The sequence below is a fragment of the Mugil cephalus genome, chromosome 20 (genome assembly GCF_022458985.1).
Source record: "Mugil cephalus isolate CIBA_MC_2020 chromosome 20, CIBA_Mcephalus_1.1, whole genome shotgun sequence".
NCBI lineage: Eukaryota > Metazoa > Chordata > Actinopteri > Mugiliformes > Mugilidae > Mugil > Mugil cephalus.
Window position 1 is genome coordinate 18,630,093 of NC_061789.1, and position 21,956 is coordinate 18,652,048.

Here is a 21,956-nt window from a genome sequence, read left to right on the forward strand (position 1 = left end):
TCCTGACCTGCACACCTGCAGCCAATTCCCGCCACAGCGGCACAGTTTATCTGCATATTCTGCTCTTATCACCTCGGTTTGGCTGCGTACAACATTTCTGGTAATACTTATTGTTGTTATCTGTCTGTCCTTGTGCATGTTGCAGTTCTCTGTAGATGCATTTAGTTAACAAATGTGTCATGCTAAGTTTAGAGTCATTTAAGTGAAGCAGCGTCGTGGGCTGCCATTTGCTTTTCGTGCTTTCATATGGGCTCTGGGTTGTGTGAAGGGTTTTGATTTGTATTATTATTGACACTATATACATACAATTTAATTTAAGAATGTGATTAAACCTGTGATTTTCACGTTATAGCGCAGTCTCTCTAATATTAATTCATTCATTCAACACTGTCAAACAAATTGTGTGTTTTGGTTCATCCACTGAATTTTGATCTGGAATTTTTTCTTGCTAAGAAATATGAAATCTAAATGATGTGTTCTTTGACAGTAATGAATCAAGGCTGATAAACACTACCTCCAGCACAGGGAAAAAAAAAAAATCTACAACCCTTTCCTTTGTCAGATGTATGGTCTAGTTTCATAGAAATATTTTCAAGGGTTGAGGGGAATTAGGATTTGTTTTAGGTCGAGTAGTTGCATCTGAATCACTTCTTCCTTGTCGTTGTGCTCACAGGACCAGAAACATGCCTGAGGGTCCGATGTGAAACCCAGTTAATGAGACACTTACTTCACTACAGGCCTTCGTCTGGCTGCTGTTGCAGTTTTAATAGTAAGTAAATACTTGGTTTCATGTATGTGCCGTATTATCTGATAGTGACTCCATCCATTTGGTCCCTGCAGAGCCGTCAGTTTACGGTCTGCTTGTGGGGTCAGGAGACAGCTTGAGCCTCCTGATCAGCCCCTCATCATGGACATCAGCCTGGCTGCTCCTGCTTCCCAGAGGAGGAGGTGAGCAGATGCCTCTGAATCAATTTGGGCAACGACCCATAACGACCTCCGCTGTAATTCTGGGGTTGTTTAAAGTGTACAGAGTCCCTCTGATCTGCTGATGCTACAGTTCAGGAAAGTGTGTTTATTTCTAATTCAGTGTATTTCACAGTGTACGGTGTAATAATCAGCGTTTCTCCTATATAAATGGCTTGTGACTAAATGTACGTTATCTAAAGTTCAAAAATATAAGACTGTGTGTGACTGTACTCATCAATAAGAGAAACCTTTAAAGCAGGTGCTATTAGACATGTTACATGTTTTAAATATCTTACACTTTTACTAAAGGGAAGTAATAATACAATGGTCTATTATATAAAGACTTGTACTTTTGATTCAGAACATATATAAAGTTTTATATCATATATAGACCTTTAGTTATTTGAAAAGAAAGGAAAATTAGCCTTTGCAGTTCACTTCTTTGTATGTCGAGGTTTGTGACATCTGGACATGAAAACAGGGGCACAAGGACAGGCTGGAAACGCCCACTATTACCATGTGAATGAAGGGATGTGTGCGTTGGATTTGGGTGGTGGTGGTGGGGGGGGTTAAGTCCCCAGCATCATTCAGACACTGCATGTCCACTGTGTGAGCTACACGCAGGCAGACAAAGGGCGAGCAGCCGCTCCGTCGATGGATGTGGGCTAACCACAATCTGAGCTCCAGTCCTGCCTGACTGAGAGAGAGGAGGGGGAGGGGAGCTCCCTCTCAGAAGCAGCCAATCACATCCAATTAGCCGCCACAAAACGTGAGAGTGAAACGAAGCCCCAGCGAAGGACTATGAGAAACAGGACTGTGGTTTCACTCTGAAAGCTGCGGCCGTGTTTGCTGAAGTCCTGTTTCGTGACAGAGACTTGGCTCGGCTAACAATTACTTTTGATTTGAGATCACAAATATCTGTTTCAATCTCTTATAGTCTACTTAGCGGCTAAATATGAATAGTGACGCAAACTAGCTTTATGGTTACTAAATAGCTGGAGACACGTTGGAGACATGTCTCTGAACTAATCAGTGTAGCTAAAAGATGTTTAGACATTAAAGGGGACAGTAGAAAATAGTAATAGTAATAGTAATGTAGTAATAGTGTGTGTGTATATATATATATGTATGTATACATATATATGATTTCACCCAATTGATTTTGTAAAAGAAGATGATCAGTGTGTCTCATGAGGCACAAATGGAGGCAACAAAATTTCAGCCTCTTTATTCTGCATTCTACAGATATGTTTTGAGCAGAAAGAGCATCAGACATGTAAGGGGAGGGGCTGAGAGACGGAGGGAGAGAGGGGAAGAGGCAGACACTCGGTGGCAGCAGGTTTGTGAGAGCTGCAGCCAGAGGAGGAGGAGGAGGAAGAAGGAAGGAAGGAGGAGGAATCGGAGCGAGAGAAACAGTGTGGCTGCAGTCAGGAGGGACATAAACACAGAGAGAGGAGGAGATACAGAGAGAAGGTAAGGGAAGAGAAGGGAAGGGGCTGCTGCTCATTTCTGCGCTCATTCGTCTGTTTAACGCCTTTCTGTTTTCAGCGTGAACATGAGGTATCAGCTGGAAGACAATGTGCTCTGCTGTTTAGCGTGTGTTTTCCTTTTCTTCCTCTGTCTGCCAGCTCACGCTGTTTGTGGGGAGAACCGAGCTCTGTAGCACTGCAGAGTGATGCAGAGAGACGGAGGGAGGGATGGAGGGGCGGCATCACACTCTACAGTCATGAGGAAGTAAGAGCAGAGAGACTGGGAGGCAGATGTGTGGAAGCAGGAAGAGATAACGGACATCTGCCTGTGCTTTCTGTGCAAAATTGATGGGGTGGTGTGGGGGGATTTAGCCCCTGTGGAGGCGTGCAGCCTTTCAGTGACAGTGGGCAGGAGTGTGGCAGCAGCTGTAAACATTAGTAGTTCCCATCATGTTGGAGATGATATAAGTTTCTGTCTGGCCGCACCCTCTGCTCACTCCTGGAAGATGAGATTAGATGACGGGAGGTTTTTGTGGTTGTGATGGTGCGAGTCTGGGTTGTGTGTGTGTATTGGATGCTGGCCAAACATGCTTAGCGTTGTCTCCCATTACTGTCAGGGCAGTGGATTAGCCTTATTTGAGGGGTGTTCATTCTAGAGGCGGCGAGGAGTCGAGCCAAGACCCTCAATCATGTGCTGACCAGAATGCCGCCACACTCAGCTGTGTGTGTGGTCAGTAACATAGATGAATTATCTGTTGGTGTGTGTGTGTGTGTGTCTGCCTCGGTCTGTAATTGTAGAACATGGGTAGAGACACTGTAGGACAGGGTGCTCATACCTGATCTGCTTCTGCATCAGCCCACAGTTCTTCACATCATCAGTTGGCGACTGATTGACAGAAATTCTATCTCCTGTCTGTCATATTGTAAAAGCTTGTAGCTCAGAATGAAAATGAATGTTCTTCGAGGAGGGATCATCATCTGGCAGAGGGAAGCGGTCGACCCTCTGAAAGGAAGCCTGCTCACAACAGCTTGACCGAGCATTTGTTGTTTTAGAGTGTAGATGCCAAAGCATCTTCACAGCATAGTAGATAATATATCCTCATTAAGAGCTGTTGTGTTCAAAAGGGTGTTTCTAATGATCCCTACACACACACACACACACACACACACACACACACACGGGCTGCACCACTCCAGATGGCACGTTTTGTGTTGTGACGTTTTTTGGACCTATATGGAGAGTTGGGGCATATTCTTGCAGAGCATAAACAATAAGGAGCAGCACCACCTCATAATGACTTAACAGACCTTTAAGAATGCTCTGGACTGAGGCTTTCATACAAAACATTCATGACAGTGAGGCAGAAACAGGCCCAACGACTGTAGCAACATCTGTGATGAGGTTCCTTCAGCTGCAGCTGCTTTGAGGCTGACTTCATCACAGATACATGGTAAATGGCCATTATACTTTGAAGCATAAATGACATAAGCTGCTTACATGGAAATGTTAGACTTTAGATGGTATTCAACTTTTTGGCAAAAGTAAATTTGTGGACACATAGTCAGGGTGATGGTTTTGAATGGAAATATGGTGCAGTCAAATTCAGTGTATACAGAAAGGGAATAGAAGGTTTTCATTCATTATAAAGATATTATTCTTATTGACCGTTGCATTTGTCATCACTGACTCTCCTCATCTTTAATTCTTAACAGTTGTGATGTGAACCCAGTTTAACCTAAATTTATACCTTCCAACTTCCACTATAATCCTATAATTCCACTATATGTCCTGAATGTGTAATTATTATTTTTTTTTTCGTAACTGCAAGAGGTCATTTCATTGGAAACTCCAAGTCATTTTAATATAATGCACAAAAATACAGTAACACACAGTGATATGTGTGTTTGTTGTTGTTGTGCTGAGGAGGTGCTTCTTTGTGTGTACGTACAAGCAAGACTGAAGGTTTACAACCACGCGAGCTGCTTCGGAGCCCTTTGATGTGAATGTTTTATTTTCCGGTATAATATAAAACTAGCGGTGTTTGGATTACGTATTAAGCCTTTGAGTTTTCTGCTTTTTCAGTTTGTGTTTTAAACTCCTGTTCAGTGGCAGCACAGCAGTGACTGTTCTGTACCTCTGTCAGGGCTAAGGTCTCACTAGATGAGGCATCAAAGAGAGGCCTGCTGAAACCCTGGCCGTGTGTTGATTGCTGTGAGGACCAACTGCTGAACCTGCCGATGCCAAAACACCCCCAGAGTTCATGACTGGAAGCAGAGGAGTAAAGGCTTCTGGTCCAGCTTGTGTGGTTGGAACAAGGAAAAATCAGGAACCAAAAGAATGTGGCCATAGACTATGTTGGTTGTTCATGTGAGTCCAAACTGCATACTATTAATGTAGTAAAAGCAGTAGTACGGGCTGATCGGGGTTTTAATAAAATGTAGCATGAATGTTATGACCATGGTTTTCATGGGATCAGCTGACCTCTGAGATTTTCTGTGGCTTCACCGACGCTCCATCATGTTTGTGTGAGCTAGAGCTAAGCTCCTAACTAGATTTCAAGTGAAAACGTCATTTTTGCTGGGACGAAATGCAAAAAGCGTGACGTCCGAGTCTATTTCTGGATCAGTGACGTCTGGCGATTTTATGTTTGTAGTCATGTTGTTTAGAGATGGGAAGAATTAGGGCTTTTAAAGGCTTGTTGAGCTGTAAGAACCTGGACTAACTCCTGCACCTTTTCACAGAGTTGGAGAAGCAGTTCAACTGTGGGTTCTTTGCAACGAATATAATGTATAATACAGGCAGGAATGCTTTGGCTTTGCTACTGGTATTAATTGTAGCATCGTTTTGACATCTGCAGCTCAAGCATATCCATATATCAGTCTAAACAATGAGCTGTTAGTGGACTTTACAGCTGGTTCTCAGTAGGATTAGTACGTAGCCATTTAATATTCACTATCAGATGGATTTTGTAATGGAGCCAGTATTAATAGCTGGCCTACCTAAAGAAGATGCACTGACTCTGCAACCATCCTAGATGGCAAAGGGGCACCAACACACCAACATCTATAAATAGTGGAATTTTACAGTGAGTTAGACTTAAATCAATTAACACCAGCACACAGACATTGCTGCAATCCATGTGGAGACCCACATTGAACAGTCAAATTTAGTTTAAAGTGAGGTGCTGCCACACATTAAAGCACTTAAGAGATTTAATCCACTTTGAGTCCTTAAAATGCTTCAGTTTGTATCATGTGTCATTTCAGTCTGCGTCTTCATATCTGCTTGAAGCTTACAGAACAGCATCACATTAGTTGCTGCTGGCACCTAAACCTCTCGCTGACAGTAGAATGTGTGTTGCAATAATAAACAATTATTAAATTCTCTCTCTTTTTTTTTTTTATCTTTTCTTGTCCCGTTTTGAACATGGAAATGTAAATCACTGTGCAGTCGTAACCTGCCTTGATGGTGCTGATCTTTGAAGTAACTGAAGAGTCCAAAATAGCAGATGAGACAAATGTGTTTCTTGGAAATCAATAGCACTTTTTGTCCCCATGTTGTTCCTCGTTTGGTTGTTGCAATTATAGCACAATTTAGACAAGTTGACAATCAGTATTAGTTAGCTTTGTGGATAGGGTAATGCTCGGCAACAAGGTTTCTTTCTATATAAGATGGTTTGTCACCATGTAAACACATATTAATTATTACACAAATAATAATTAACACAAAGTAAATTCTTGCTTTTGAGACACTGGGTGTTTTTATGGAAAGTTGCCATGGTGTTTACGGTTAAAAACTGTATCTCAACTCTTTGTGATTGTCAGTATACTGAGACTAATATTGTACTGTTGTGTCTACGATATAAAGACTAACCATGCTGTCCTAACAGACTGTGTATGCTGCATGCTGACACAGATATTAACAATTATGATTGAGACAGTTTTCACATTTCACTTTGCTTGCATATCTTTCATAAACTGTATTTTTATTTTTTAATACTTTAAGGGGCACCTTTTGAACCTAAATCCCCAAAGGTGCTATTTAGTAGCGTCTCCCATAGTGTCTCTCCCTGATGATCTCACCACAGCAACATGTCAGCAGTGATTCCAGTGATGTCATCCTCCCAGGACGGTTACTGAGCAGCTGAAGAGGGAGATGTAATGCTCCACACGCTTTTGATTGTTTAAAAGCTGCACTTCCTAAACACATTCATCTCCATTTAAATTATTCAGAAACTTAGTTGCTGGTGGTTTTCAGCTAATTAATCTCACAATAATGAACAGTTTTTCCCATTTAATCACTTTTGTTTTCTTTGACGCTATTTTGGCATTGTGAGCTGTGGGAATAACGCAGGCTGATGATATGAATAAAGCTGAGGATGAAGAATGAAACTCTCAAAGACAGACTCGTATAATATGCTGCCAGCTGTACTTGTGTATTTATAAAACAGCTCCACACTTTTTTTGGCTTTTTGCGTTTATCTGTTTTAGATGCTCAGTAATTAATAAGGACCAAAAACCAAGTTAGAAAGGGGGTTACATTTTAAATAGTTTCCCTTGATTTGAAAACCTCTTTGGTTTCACGTATCCCGCTACAAACGGTCTGTATGTGACTCAGTATATGTTAAAGAATGTTATAGTTACCATAGATTCACTGAGTTAACCTTTCTACTGAGCTACAGATTTGACTATATTTGGTTATGTTTAGGCAGACTGGCACCACTAAACATACTGAAATTAGTTTTGTTTGCTGTTCATTCATGGATGAACACATAGTCAACCATCACTGGATTATTATGTTGTATGTTCATCTAATGAAAAGTGACGACAGGCCCAATTCATTCAGTTGATGTACTGCACATTACGAAGCAAGACATCACATTTTTATTGGCTCCAAAATTCTCCAGTTTCATTAGTCAGTAGTGGAGTGATGGGTGGAATGTTTTACATTGATAGAGAGCATAAAAAATGGAGCAGTTATATGTTATGAAGTTATACTGAATCGCAACTCGCACACTTGAAGTCATCTCCTGTGTGGTGTTCTCGCTGATTGTCCTGACAGAGCAAAAACAATGTGCCGCCTCCCTTCCTCCTCCTGTTGTGATATCCTTTCTGTTCATTATTCATCAGCTCATAGCTGTCTCTGTGTCACCGCTGAGGTTAATCGTATTCTGATTAGGAATCTTCAAAGCACAAGGAGGCAGTTTTGAAATTCTTCAAGAGCACTGAAAAAAACTGCAGTCTTGCAGGATGAATGAGATTAAGATGAGATGTGTATGTTTGGTGTGGAGTGTTGTGAATCTTATTGGTGTGTATATGTTGGTGTGTGTATTTCAGTTTCTTGGAAACAAACAACACAACATGGATGGTAGCATCAATCACATGGGACATGAGTTCGGGTGTTTTTGTTTCACAGCATCATGATCGGAGCAGTCTGGTTTTAACTTGAGGGTTTGAGCTGCATGTCGCTCTGCCCTCATTCAGGGACTCTTTACATGCTGTGCTGCTCATTGATGTTGATGTTTTCAGGCTAGAGAACCTAAGAATACAACTCTGTTGGCACACTTTAAGAAACCCTGGTGCATTTCACCACAGAAAACTTACCAATGTAAACACTGATATGTTCACTACCTTTCACATGGAAAGTACCACTAATAAGAATGTCTCCTTATTGCACTGTTTCTATTTTGCCATTAGATCACAGTGGGACATGAGTGAGTCTGTGGTTTTTCTTATTGACTTTGGTTTCCAGTAAGGAAATATTGTGACTATTGAGTGGAATGACCGTATTATTGATTGGTGGGGCCTGCAATAATGCTGCAGTCTGTATTCTGTCTGACTTCATCTTTGGGTCATAGATCTGTCAGTATATACACATACGTATATTCATACTGGACATGCATCAGTTTATTTAACTCTCAGTTGCTATTTAGACCTAAAATCAGATTAAATTGTTATTCAGGAAAAGCTCAGCCTTTTTTAAATCATCCACTGACCTGGCCATTCATATTTAACTCTAGTCTGTACTCCCATCTAGGAGGGGAGGAGGGAATGTTTCACATACACTCATCTGGCATAACATTATGACCACCTTCCTAATATTGTGTAGGTCTCCGTTGTAATTCGTCAGAGAATGGACATGGGTTTTCTGAGGGTGTCTGGTAATATAATGTTGTTAGTGGAGGGTCTTTGGGTCCGATGGGTTGAGGCTGATTGGTGTATTGCTTAATTAACCCTAAAGATTTCCAACATGCACACACTCTGTCTATTTTCTCTATCTATTTTCTGTCTTTTTTTCTATCAGTTAGAGGTATGACACAGTGCCAGAGTACCCATAATGCCGTCTGCTCACTCAGAGCTCAGAAGGCCCTGTGAAAGTCGGTGTGATTAATAGTACCAGCAGCGACAGTTTATCTTGGTAGTACTGCCCTGTAATGCAAGCAGACTTACACATCCACACCTACACAGATGAGGTGAAGTGCACTGCAAAATGGAAATTGCAGCTGAGATTTATTGCGTGAAGCCTACAAGGGGCTGATATACAGCTATAATTACCCAACATGGGTCTCTGAGTGCCTTTATATCAGGTCAACCTGGCTCACACACAACACAATCTTCTTTTTTCTCAGTTTGCAGAAGATTTTTTTTATTCTCTTAGAATGCCACAGAGTCTAATTATATAGTACAGATTAATACTTCTGTTATCTGCCTTCCAGGTTTCCCCTCCTCATCTCACTGACCCATGAAAGAAGCCATGCCGGTTCTCACAGCAGGAGCGGGTAAGACCAGCTAGCACAGATGCTAAACACACTGTCCATGCTGCTGTGCTCCATCTGTCCATCTACACACCGGGGTTTCTCTCGCTGTCCTTTTTAGGGCTACATGAAACGTTGGCCCTGCTGACATCTCAGCTGCGGCCCGATGCCAACCACAAAGAGGATATGGTGTTCCTCAAAGATGTCTTCAGTGAGAGGAGTTTGGGATACCTCATGAAGGTGAGGAACTCAGATGGCTGCTTGTGAATGTCTTCCAGATCTGTTAAGATAAAGATGTGGTAAAGTTTAGTCTTTTGTGACTTGTCAGCAGCTTGTACAGTAATATGTGTGATATGACACTCATGGATGACCACCAGACTGAAGATTGAATACATTTTTAAAGCATTTTCATAACAGTGTTGGTCCACATGTTGAGCAATAACATGTTAAATGTTCAGATCTTACATTAAGGAAATTGTGTATTTAAGTCATTTATCACTGTATTTTTATTGAAGTTATTGATGATATACAAATAAATAAAATCCAATTGAATAACACCACTGTCAATAAAGTTTTGGGCAAATGTTTTGGGGTAGCACTTTCTGACTTCTATTATCCTCTGTGTAGTGGTTTTTGTTTTTTAGAAAAAGCCTGTCTTGAAATTGGGCACAAATGAGCGCTGGGCCTTTGTGAAAACGTTGTATTTCCCATTCTCACTTTTAATAGAATAATTGTTTGTTACAGATACATGAGAAGCTGAGACAGTATGAGAGGCAGAGCCCAACACCCGTCCTCCACAGTGCGTCTTCTCTGGCAGAGGATGTAAGTTCATCACACACCAGCACCCTAAATTACTTTTCCACTTGGGCTCAGCAGTGAGTCACCATGAGTTAGGTCCAACAGAGAAGCAATGCAGGTATCAAAAGTGAATTTTAATGTTCTCAAAGTGCTGAATCATCCCAGTGCTCATCTAATGAAAGTCCATATCCTGCTGGTCTCTCACACTCACAAGTTATCAGTGGAGGGAACTGCTGACCTTAGCTCCTTACCACTTATCTTTCCCTGTGTGCATGTCTGTGATGATTCTTCAGTAAGCTGCAGTGTACATTAGTGGTATACCCACGCATGCCAGACTCGGGGTATATATGCAGAGTATGTTGTGATCGGTAGGTGGCAGAGGAGCTGCAGAGTGGACCAATGAGCACAGAAGAGAAGGAACTGCTGCACCTGCTGACGTCACCACATCTCAAGGTAAACGCACACAAAGCAGCTTTGAGTATTTCTCTTCACATGGAACCACGCTTCTTGGTCAGGGATATCATTTGCCCTGATGTCACACTGTAAACTCATGTCTAAAGTGGTTTTGATTCTGACATATGTCTGTGCCTCTCACCAGCTGAACATCAGCATTGTAATCTCAGCACGTCTGGTTTCTGTCTCATCAGGCTGTTCTCTCGGTGCACGACACTGTGGCCCAGAAGAACTTTGACCCTGTTCTGCCACCGCTGCCAGATGACTTTGAAGATGAGCTGGAGGAGGAGTCTGTGAAGATTGTCAGGCTGGTGAAGAACAAGGAGCCTTTAGTGAGTTGTGACATAACAATGAGAGTGGAAATGAAAGCACGGGAGCCTGCTGGAGGACTCAATAACAGAGGAGAGGATTATGGACGTCAGGCCTGTGCTCTGTTTGTGTAAAAATCCATTTATCTGTGCTTCAGGGAGCCACTATCAGGCGTGATGATGCCACTGGGGCAGTGATTGTCGCTCGGATCATGAGAGGAGGTGCAGCTGATCGAAGCGGTAAAATGTTTACTCTCTCAAGGATGTTAATAGCAGTGGTTCCCAACCTGTGGATAAAGTTAACAAGATTATCTGAGTGAAATAATTCTCTTAAGGTCCCTAAAGGTAATTCAGATAAGGAGGCATTAGTCCACTCTAGTTTATTAGCTATTGAATAGTCAACTTAGCCTGACAATCTTCACAGACTCCAGGTTGTATTATCTAGACTGCAAATATTGTTTCAGTCATTTATTTTTTTATCTTGACCACCTTATTTACATTGCCAGGAATTAAATTCTCATTTATACAAAGGAGATTCTTTCATGGTATTTGTACTTGTGTGTAGTTGAGGGCTGTGTGTAATCATAGGATTGGATTTAAGTCCTTATACTATGCAGGGGGCAGTAGTATCTATGGGGCTATGACTTGCATGTCCATGCTTGCAACAGAGATGATGCTTTGCAGTAAAGGCAGAAAAGACTGTAACTCTTAATCCCATCTGGAGTTTCAGTATAATACATGTGCACAAAGCAGTATATACAAGAAATGCTAAGGTAAACATTTTATTTTGTATTTTTGCTGTTTCTTTAGCAAAGTCAGATGCCATGCAAAACAGCCCCAGCATGGAAGTGAGCCAGGCTGCTGCAGTAACGTAGCACAGCCTTGAGGCAGGCTCAACCAGCTTGACGTCTGGAGATGATCCTCATTTTTACACTACTGTGACTGCTTTTCTCTTCTTACACACAGCACTAACAACGGAAATTATTAATAAGAATATATGTACGGGGGGAAAAAAATCCTCAACTATTCATCTAATGATAGTGAGATCAAAGCTACGGGGTGAGAGGTGCTGCAGCTGGAGAAAAATTAGGATAGTGTAGTTGCTGCTGATATTCAAAGGTCTCTGTGTAGAGATGATCTGCTGCACATCCAGCAGAGATCTTTGGGTGTTACCATGGAAATGTCAGCTACATGCAGAGGTGTGTGTTATCTGACATTAGAAGCATGCATGCTGGTAAGGTAAACTAATCAGTGTCCATACCCGTTAATCATTAATGTGCTCCTCTGTTCTCTTGCTGTGTCAAGTGATAGAAAAAGCTGTCGTCAGTGTGAAGACGAAATGAGTGGAGATTTCAGAATTAGCCTCAGGCCTCAGTATACGTTATGTGTATGACTACATAATGTTGTGTTTGCAGTGTACTCCTCCATCTTGAGGGAAAAGTATATTCGCCTGTTTTCTCTCAGCCTTTGGTTGACAGAAAACCAGGAAGCTCATGACATCCTCTTTGTCTTGGAAGTTTCTGCACAGTTATCCCCCTTATACTGTCTCTGGTCCTCACAGGTTTGGTCCATGTAGGAGATGAACTCAGGGAGGTCAACGGTGTCTCTGTCATCCACAAGAGGCCCGATGAGATCAGTCAGCTGCTGGTAAGACAGAGTTACAGTCACGGATTAAAGTCACACTTACGCTGACATATACAAATTCAGATTGTGGATAAGGGATTGCGATTCCTGTAAATCTCAGTGACCCAAAATAGATTTAAAACTTCTCAAATTTAATGTGTGGCTGTGGTGCCTTATTTCCATCCAATTTGAAATGAAAATGTGTCCCTACAGAAGATTAGCGTCACATGCTATCTTGTATTAAAGGTGTTAGTACTTGTGGAAAACCATTTCTGTTCTGTTTTTTTGATAATTGTTTGTTGACTAGTACTGCATTAAGCACACTTAAATAAACTCAGAATAAAAGTCTTGTTATATAGTTCATGTGTTTTTTTAAAAATGTTTTTTAGTTGTAAAGGTGAAAAGGTGAGGCCAAATGTTAATGCTTTATATGACAGCTCTATGATTTAGATTAGAGGATACTGTTCTCGACAGCATGGCAGTAAAATCCAGTCTATTACTGAGTCTGTGGACATAAATCCCATCTATAAAGATAAAGGTCGGTCATGAACGATGTCCACCACCCTCTACATGACACCATAGACACAGCTCATTTAGTGACAGGCTGCTGTCTCTGTCCTGCTCTGCAGACAGCTTGAGGAGGATGTTTGTCCTTTAGGACGTAAGACTCTACAACACCTCCCTGTGAGGAAACAACTGGGCTGTGGTCAATGCTGCCACTACTGTATATTTTTACACAGCATTATATATTCATATTATTGTAGAACTTAGATATCTGTTATATCTGTTTCTATGCATTGAAGCTACAGGACACCAAATTTCCCACAGATTTAATCTAAACAAAGTACAAAAAGAAAGAATTACGTTCTTTGGGATCATGTGACATACATACAGGGACAACTTACACCAATAAATGGAAGATCCAGATCAGGATGCGTTTGGAACCTGCTGTGTTTGGTGTTTGTCTTTAATCTTCACTCCATGTCTTCTCTATTTGTGATCTAGTCCCAGTCCCAAGGCTCCATCACGCTCAAGATAATCCCTGCCATTAAAGAAGAGGACCGACTGAAGGAAAGCAAGGTCAGATGAAGCATGACTGACTGTACATGATGTGATGTGGCAGAGCTATAGACTGGTGGTTAGTGAAGCTTTGGGTCTGTGGGGTTACTGGTTTGATCCCATGGTTGAGGCTCTGTTCGCTGCTCCAAGTGTGTTCACTTAGATTGGTTGAATGGAGAACAGCACACATTTGATTTAAAGAAGAATATTTATTTTCTCCAACTGTGCATTTTATTTTAGGTATACGTGCGGGCCTTGTTTGACTACATCCCATTGGAAGACAAGGCCACGCCCTGCCAAGAGGCTGGACTTCCCTTTAAACGGGGAGACATACTGCAGGTTGTGACCCAGGACGACGCAACGTGGTGGCAGGCCAAGCGTGTGGGAGACAGCAACCTGCGAGCTGGACTTATCCCCTCCAAACAGTTCCAGGAGAGGTGAGATCATCTAGGAGGAAGAGTTGGATCCTGTGTCTTCACAGTTAAAAGGAACTAACCATAAACTAATCAGTTGAACAGTTGAGACAGAGATATTTTTTTACCCTGCTATTTGTAATCTTTTAAATCCATATTCATGTGTTCCACTTTGAGGGGTCAACTATGATTAGATGGAGCATGAAAGCAGTGTGGAAACACAGCACTGAATAGGCACATGCTGATACTGTAAGTGTCATTATCCCCCAGTAGGATGACCTATGCAGGCTGGGAGATCGTGCCAAACACTGCAGCAGCTGTTGACTCTATAACCCCAGCCTGAACACAGACGGCAAGAGATACAAGTCAGAAAAGCCTAAATACTGTGTTTTTTTTAATGTTTATGAAGTGCGTATTACATCTAATGTGGGTTCCAGCTGCACATTAAGCTCAGGGTTACATTAATGGTGAATGAGACAAATGGCTTTAAATGCATCAACAAAAGTTCCAAAAATGTCCCACTGTCTCCTAATTGGGCCGTGTGTTGTATGTTTGTAAGCCTTCCATGTTCAAATCTTTTATTCCTGACAGTCTGTCCATACTTTCTACTTACTCTCCTTTCTGTCCTGATGGCTCGCTTCCTGCCTTCATCCTCTTTGGCTCTTTGTTCTGCTGCACATTCCTCCAGGCGACTGGCCTACAGGATGAAAGTGGGCACACTCCCGAATCCAAAATCCCCTAAAAAGCCTGTCTGTAAGTTTGTTTCCCAGGAGTTCACTGCATCTTTTCATAATTACAGTTTACTACCTGCAGCATCTCTCAGCTCTCCTTCATCTACTAATGTATGCAGTCACTCTGATATTGGTTAATAAATGCAGCAAGATTTCAAGATTTTCTCTGATATTTAACCTGATTTGCTATTAATTGGCATTCTCAGACCCATTCGTATCCATTGTCTATCCTCTAAATGCTGCTATGTAGACGTGTTTTTAAAGGGATAAGGGAGCGATAGAGGGATGCAGACGGAGGGAGGGATCGTAGATATGAATTAATCTCTTTCATGTTTAGTCCATCTGGCCAGTAAGCAGGCTGCAAGTTCAGCTTAAGTAGATCCAGGCTGTGCAACAACTGCTGAACACTGTGAAATAAAGTCACAGCATTACAGTGCGCTAGTCACTTTCTCATTTGGAACTATAGAAACGTCATGCCCACAGCCAGGTGAGTGTGTAATGTGAGTGGTGGCTCTTCGTGGCTCATAAGCTGCAGGCGATCCGATTAGGCCTGAGCCACGGGGAGACAACAAGAGCTTAGCAATATGGCAGCTAGCCTTGCTACGCCACGTAGCAGCAACCCAGCAGGGACTCTAATGTCTCTGCCTTCCACACTCCTCCAGCTCCCTTTATTAATTCCACTAAATCCCAGCGGGAGTCTTTAAATGTGGGTCCCCCTCCTCGTCTCTTAGTGACGTCAGTTTAACAACGGTCACTTTATATTTAGAAACCTTTGTTCCTTAGATGTTATCTGCATACAAGTATCTGTACTTTACCCTCCTTAATAATTATGTTTTACTCTTCACCTTCTTTGCTGCTCACTGTATCAGATGATCAAGGATGTGATAAAGGTGGGTACATGTGCAGCACAAACACAGCAACAATAAACAAAGAAACACAAAATATACAATAAAATGTTGAGGCCTCAAAGTTGGGACGTTTGTGTGGAGTGTGTGTGCTAGTGGGGTGTGGATTTGGGATTTCACTCCATTGCAGCTTAATTCTCCCCTCCTGCTGTTACTGTACCAGACAAGAATAGGCATGTGTGTTGTACCAGGTGATGTACAGACTGAACAGCTTCCCTGATGACTTTTTTTTTTTTACGTCATCCTTGTGTGCTGTTATCTTTTGTTCTGTTTTCATCCTCATCTTTATTCTGCTGTGTCCCATTTGTTTTCTTCATTTGTCTATTTTCTAAACTTGGTACACATTGTTAAAATGTAAGTGTTGGTTGTTTGGAGGAGTCCAAGCGCTTAGGGTTTGTTAAGGAATTGTGGATAGGTTTGTATATGTGGGGCAGATTGTGTGTCTGCTGCACATCTCTGGGAGGTGTGTTTATGTGTGTGTGGTTGACAGTGACTTAACTCACAGCTAGCTAACATGCAGACGAAGCAGAGCCATCTCCTCTCCTTTCTCTTGTCCTCCAGTCTCTTTTATCAAGCTTTTGTAGTGGCTGTTGCCTCCAACAGCGTCCCTTCACTCTCTCTTGGCTGCCCTTCCAGTCTCTCCTGCTCTCTGCCTGCTGCCTGCTGGGCACTGCCTCCCCTCTCCAGAACCCATGGCCCCGTCCTTTTTTTTTAAAATTTATTTATTTTTTAAACTCTTCCAGCTCCCCTACCTAACTCTTCCAGGTCTCTTATCCTGTGTTTACCCCCTCTTTTCCCTGCTTGCCTCCCTACAGAGGACTGTGACTGTGAGGGCTATTTCAATGGACAGTACATAGGTGAGAGCGTGCACATCTTTCCTTCTCCCTATCTGCTCTTTGCCTGAGGCAGCCTGGCTTCATGCTGGTTCCCTGGGTGCTTTGGACTGGGGGTCAAAATGACGGCATGTAGGGTTGACCTGTCTGGGGCCCAGGATTAAGGGATGAGAGGACGACTGAAAACCATCTTTAAACCTTTGGACACCTTTGGAGCCATTGCCAGAGTAGGAGAATATGTGAAATTGATAGGGATAAAATAGAGAAGATGTTGAGAAGAAATAAATCCTTCAACAGCTACAGTAGAAAGAAAAGAGTAAGTTGGAAAAACATGTAGGAAGTATCGTCTCACACTTCTGCAGGAGGCAGAAACAGATCTGCCTCTTCACAGATTCCGATGCATAATTAGAGTTAAGAGAAATCGGGGATGCATCAAAGTGTCAGTGCCGTCGTAGTACAGAATCAAATAGATTGTCCAGCATCAAAACAATAACATCATTTGCATTACAGTGATATAATTAGTAGAATAACAATAAGATGGTAATTAATGCATTTACATAGGCAGTCAGCTCGTAGGTATGTTGGGATATCTGAACTCATACTGGGGTGGAAGGAATACATTAGTTCCCTTTATCCTCAATCCCACTCTGGCCTCCCACTGACCTCCCCTCCCTCACCCTTTTTCAACCCAACCTGACCCCCATTTGCTCCCCCATCCTGTGAGTTGCTGGAATGACCTTGAGCAGAAGGAGCGATCTAAACACAGCTGAAAGCTTTACAGCACCCTGTCACTGTGACACAAAGGTCCCTATTAAACCCTATTTGTGCTTCTTGTCAACCTGCTTGGAGCTGTAAAACCCTCTCCTTTCCATCCTTCACCCTCCACCTTCATAGTAGTGTTTGGATCCTCCTAAACTCCCTTTCTTGCTCTGCATCTTACTAACTGCTCCTGCTGCTGTGGTGAGTGCAACTGCTTCCCCTCCCCTCCCCGCCCCTCCAACCCCTCCCTTTCCCCCACGAGGGCCCTGCTGCGTTGGACGCATTGCACACTCAACCAGGCACGTTTGTTGCTTGTTCACCCTGTGTGGAGGTGCGAGGCTGGGTTGTGTGATGCTCTAACGCCAGTTATAGTCTCTCCTAAGTGTAAAGCAGTGGCGCCCTCCTGTGGCCAGGTGTTTTCCTGGGAATTTTATTCAGGTACAGTGTCCGGCTCATTCCTGCAGGTACACACCACTGACAGGGGGATAGAGACAGTCCTGATCATGGGAGACCCAGACTGTAGTCAGTTTCCTCCCTTTAGGGTGGTGTCTCCCAGGACCAGGCTGTCCTGTCCTGCCTCAGCACTGTAGCCTTGTTGAAAGCAGCATGCCTTAAATGAAACATGTTGAATATATGAATATATTTATCTTGGGTCACTCAAATCTCTGAAACTGTTACCAACACGTGCTACGCCGTTGCTTAAAGTAGGACAGAGCCTGCTTCACTTTCAGACTTGAAGTGTTTTACTCAGTATGTTTACTTAAGCTGCATGTGAACCAAGTTTAAGTTGAAGCATGACGTCTATTTGGCTCAGAGTTCTGCTTATATCTCTATCTCTACACTATCGTACATTTACACTTCAGATAAGTGAGCTCTTTTCATCCAGGTGCACTGTGCAAAGGTTTCATTAATGCATGATAATCAGTGGGTTGCTCTTGAACATATTCCAAAATGTTTTAAGTGCATTTATCTAGTAACTATGATTTGTGTTATGTCGTCATTGTTATCATTTCATTATACATTATATCTAACCATAGTTTTCTCTCTTCTGCTCCTTCTCATCTCTGGTGGTGCTATAGCTGGTTTACGGAGGAGTTTCCGGCTGAGTCGTAAAGACCGACAGGGATCATCTGGAGAGGGCTCTGATCCTGGAGACCCCGACTTCCTGACCTACGAGGAGGTGACCCGCTACCAACAGAGGCCCAATGAGAGGCCCCGTCTGGTGGTTCTGATTGGTAAGACTGAACCACTGGGCTACACAAATGCTCTCCTGTGATGTCAGTGACATCTAGTGGCAGAGGCAGTCATTGCAACATTCTTTGTTATTCACACACACACACGATGGTCTTCTGAAGGGTCTCTTGGAGCAAGAATCAATGAACTCAAACAGCGGGTGATTGCTGAAAACCCTCATCGTTATGCAGTGGCTGTACCGCGTGAGTGATTGTACATTTTTACACTTAATCCTTCTCAATGGACCAACAATACTACACATACCATTACACTCCTCTTATTTGTTCCCACAGATACAACCAGGCCCAAGAAGCCTCATGAGAAGGATGGGGTAGAGTACCACTTTGTCACCAAACAGCATTTTGATGCAGATGCTTTGAATAACAAGTAGGTTTCTATTATTGCTTTATTGTTTTGTAGTGAGATATATGATTTTCGGTTGAAGTAAAGGTTTTGTTCTTGTCCCCAAGGTTCATAGAGCATGGGGAGTACAAGGAGAACCAGTATGGCACCAGTATAGAGGCCATCCGCTCTGTACAGGCCAAGAACAAGATGTGTATTGTAGATGTGCAGCCTGAGGTAAGAGTCCCTTTACACATCCTGTCATGTCAGTGACTTATATACTCTGACAGCAGCAGCACTTCACTGAGTGGACGAGGGAGGGCAGTCACATCACATTTACTCACAAAGCAGAGTGTGAGATATCATTGCTGACTTTGTCCACTCCTTTCACATCTGCTTTCTGACCTATGGTTTGTATCCTTGTTCTGTTGTATGTAAACCCCCCAGGCCCTGAAGAGGCTGCGGACAGCAGAGTTCAAGCCGTATGTTATCTTTGTCAAACCTCGTGTTCCTGAGAGCAGACGTCGTCGCAGTGCAGCCACCTCACCAGGTGGGGGCGATCATGGCCGTATTACAGTGAGTCACACACCTTCTCATTCAGTGGTTTGTCTTCCTGTTGATTGTTTTCTACATTAATACTGAAGACATATGAAGTATGTAGTAAACAAACCAGAATGGGTTTTCTATTTGTCACCTTTAGCTTTGCTTTCTTGACATTCTCTCCATCAGCGTCATGAGGTTTTCATTTCAGTCAGTGGAATGTGTCGCCTTCATCAGTCGTTGTGTAGAAGTAGGGGTGGTGATGGCTGTGAATACACGAAACTACTCAACTACTCAGACATGAAGCTCAGTCCATCTGGCCGACACATCTCTATATCAACAGTTCAAAAGAATCAGATATTACAATGAATTAGGCCTCCATGGTGGAACTAATGCAAAGACGCCACTGAAGCTCAGTGTTTGACAGACAGAAGAGGAGAGTGGAAGGTTTCTATATGTGTCGTTCCTGCTGTGGTGCTGACACTGTTGGTTATTAATTCAAGGTTCAGGGCACATTTAACCAGCAATGACTATCACAGCATCTAGTTTACTCTTAGTGGGACCAATGTCCGCAAACACTTCTGTTGGAAAATCCTTCAGATGAATATGTCATGAAGCTGATGGAGAGAATGTCTAAGAATCAGTCTAAACGTGTTCTGGTTTGTTTACTACTTCATGTGTTCCTTCATAGTGTTGATGTCTTCAGGACTGAGCTACAGTGAACAACACATAATTGAATGACAGATGGTCAAAATAATAATTCTATCAGTGTCCAGACATATGAGAACTATTTGTAGCCAGGCACAGACATCTGTCTGTTCTTATGTCGTAGTTTGACTTGTTTCTTGCTCTGCATGACAGAACATGGATAAAAACAATGAAATGGGACACTTTAATAACTGTCAATGTCACAGCCAGAGGACTCAGTGGTCAGTTTTATTGGCTAAGCACCCCCCCATAGACGGTCCCGTGTCAGTGGTGAACGAACATCCACATCTGACAGTTTCTGCAGTAGCCAAATGAGTTAAAGGTTAGCTCTGATAGTTAAAGTATTTTTTAGATGAGGTACTTAACCTGTAGCCAGTATATTACCTACAGTTAAGTGGTGGCAAGTGCAGCATTGAGAATAGTCATCATTGCTTTACATCTGTACAGTATTTTCAACTAGGAACTGGAGTAATCCTAGAACTCTCTTCCAATCCAACAAACCTAATTAACAGGAGCCACTGGTCCACTGCTGCAACCCAAACACGTAACGACTTCAGTTCGACCTTCTGAAAGAGCTGTCCAATAGCAGAGAAAAGTAGTGCTGCTATTTTAAATAGTCCATCTACTGATGAGTTATGCTTCAAACTGCACCTTGTAAAGAGCGCCTACATCTGGCCTTCATTTTGCTTTCTTCCACAGGATGAGGACCTCCAGGAGATGCGTCAGTCTGCCATCCAGATTGATCAGCAGTATGGACACCTGGTGGACCGGGTCCTGATCAAGGAGGACTCAGCCAGTGCTTGTGCAGAACTAAGAGGTATTTTGGAAAGACTGGAGCGAGAGTCCTTCTGGGTGCCTGTCAGCTGGGTGCGGACCTAAACATAACAACCACGCTTCCAGAGGAACGTCTGCGCCCCAAAACCCTGCGCTGGTAATCGTGAGATGATATGATCTCCTCCCCTCCCCCCTCAACGCTCGCAGGCTCTGATAGGCCTGCTGAACTCCCTCCACAAGACTGACACAGGGCTGGTCAGCCAAAAACCGAGGAACCAAAGGGAGAGGATGACGTCAGAGGAATACCTCCATTCTGCATCAGGTTCTGAACACTACTTACTCATTTAGTTTTCATTTTCTTGAAAGATGGATGCTGCAGCTTCCCCTTGTTCTCTGGAAAAAATAGTTAAGTGAATGCATTATTTTTGTTCTCTAAACCATATATATATATTTCAACTAGACAAATCCAAATGGAATGTGACATTTTTATTTTCTACAAGACTGTTTTTAGGAAACGCATGACAACTTATTTAATGTAAATGTTACTCTTCGTGTGCCAACGGAAAGATCTTGTAGCACTTCAATGCAACCTGTTTACCCTCTGTGTGGACGGACGTGCCACTGTGTGTGTTCACAGACAGGAATGGATTTTGTACAGTTTCCTTGCACATATCTGTATTTTTGAACGAAGGTGGCATTGGTACCAAATGTCCTTTTACTGTTTACCGTCATGAGACATATTAACAGCTTTTTAAGCATGTGATAATTATAAGAAAAACATTGCCGAATTGGTGAAAACAATTGTTACACAGAGCTCTATTTAGGCCTAAACCCTGACACTGATATTTTTTAAACACATTGCAATTTTTCCATCCACTGATTCAAACGTTTAAGATAGAACCTAGTCTCTCAGGGCCAAAAACGCAAAACTGGATACTAGCTTCAGAACAAGGAATCCTTTCACAGGAGAAATGATTGTAGCAACAAGGAGCTCCTTCCTGTGGATCACAGTATCATACTGAGACTAGAAACTAATCAGGACGTACAGACAGTAGATCAGATGATTCCAAAGCCACTGGCCTCTCACTCCTACACGTCATTTCATTGAATGTGAGTATCTGCGTGGAAAAAATAAAACCGTTTCCTGGTCTATTCTGTTCTTTTATAAACATGCAATGTTGTTCTTGATTTATGTGCTGAGTTTGTAACCTCACATGTACAAAGTGCCATAATAAAGCTAGCGGAATCAAACTGGTTCTGTGTCTTAATCTTTAAGAAGGTTTAGCA

General features: G+C 42.5%; 1 protein-coding gene and 1 long non-coding RNA gene across 3 annotated transcripts; both read left to right on the top strand.

Annotated features, from left to right (window-relative positions):
• On the top strand, positions 1-979 carry LOC124997425. Its single transcript, XR_007110972.1, has 3 exons — positions 1-100; positions 674-769; positions 841-979. It is a non-coding gene; the product is annotated as an uncharacterized LOC124997425 (long non-coding RNA).
• Positions 980-2,289: 1,310 nt separating this feature from the next.
• On the top strand, positions 2,290-21,920 carry mpp3a (MAGUK p55 scaffold protein 3a). Of its 2 annotated transcripts, XM_047572537.1 has the most exons (20): positions 2,290-2,439; positions 9,152-9,214; positions 9,312-9,430; positions 9,935-10,012; positions 10,361-10,441; positions 10,636-10,773; positions 10,908-10,989; positions 12,311-12,396; positions 13,378-13,452; positions 13,672-13,868; positions 14,533-14,597; positions 15,445-15,465; positions 16,296-16,337; positions 17,445-17,510; positions 18,152-18,307; positions 18,428-18,508; positions 18,599-18,692; positions 18,776-18,884; positions 19,095-19,223; positions 20,595-21,920. In XM_047572537.1, the coding sequence occupies exons 2-20, from the start codon at positions 9,178-9,180 to the stop codon at positions 20,772-20,774; spliced, it is 1,836 nt and encodes a 611-aa protein (XP_047428493.1). In that variant the 5' UTR covers positions 2,290-2,439; positions 9,152-9,177; the 3' UTR covers positions 20,775-21,920. The 2 variants fall into 2 exon arrangements, with proteins under 2 accessions (XP_047428493.1, XP_047428494.1); XM_047572538.1 differs by lacking the exon at positions 17,445-17,510.
• The last annotated feature ends 36 nt before the right edge of the window (positions 21,921-21,956 follow it).

Coding starts and splice junctions, on each gene's coding strand:
- mpp3a (XM_047572537.1), top strand. CDS start 9,178: ATGAAAGAAGCCATGCCGGTTCTCACAGCAGGAGCGG. Junction 9,215..9,311: donor GGTTCTCACAGCAGGAGCGG/GTAAGACCAGCT, acceptor TGTCCTTTTTAG/GGCTACATGAAACGTTGGCC. Junction 16,338..17,444: donor TTTCAATGGACAGTACATAG/GTGAGAGCGTGC, acceptor CGCCAGTTATAG/TCTCTCCTAAGTGTAAAGCA.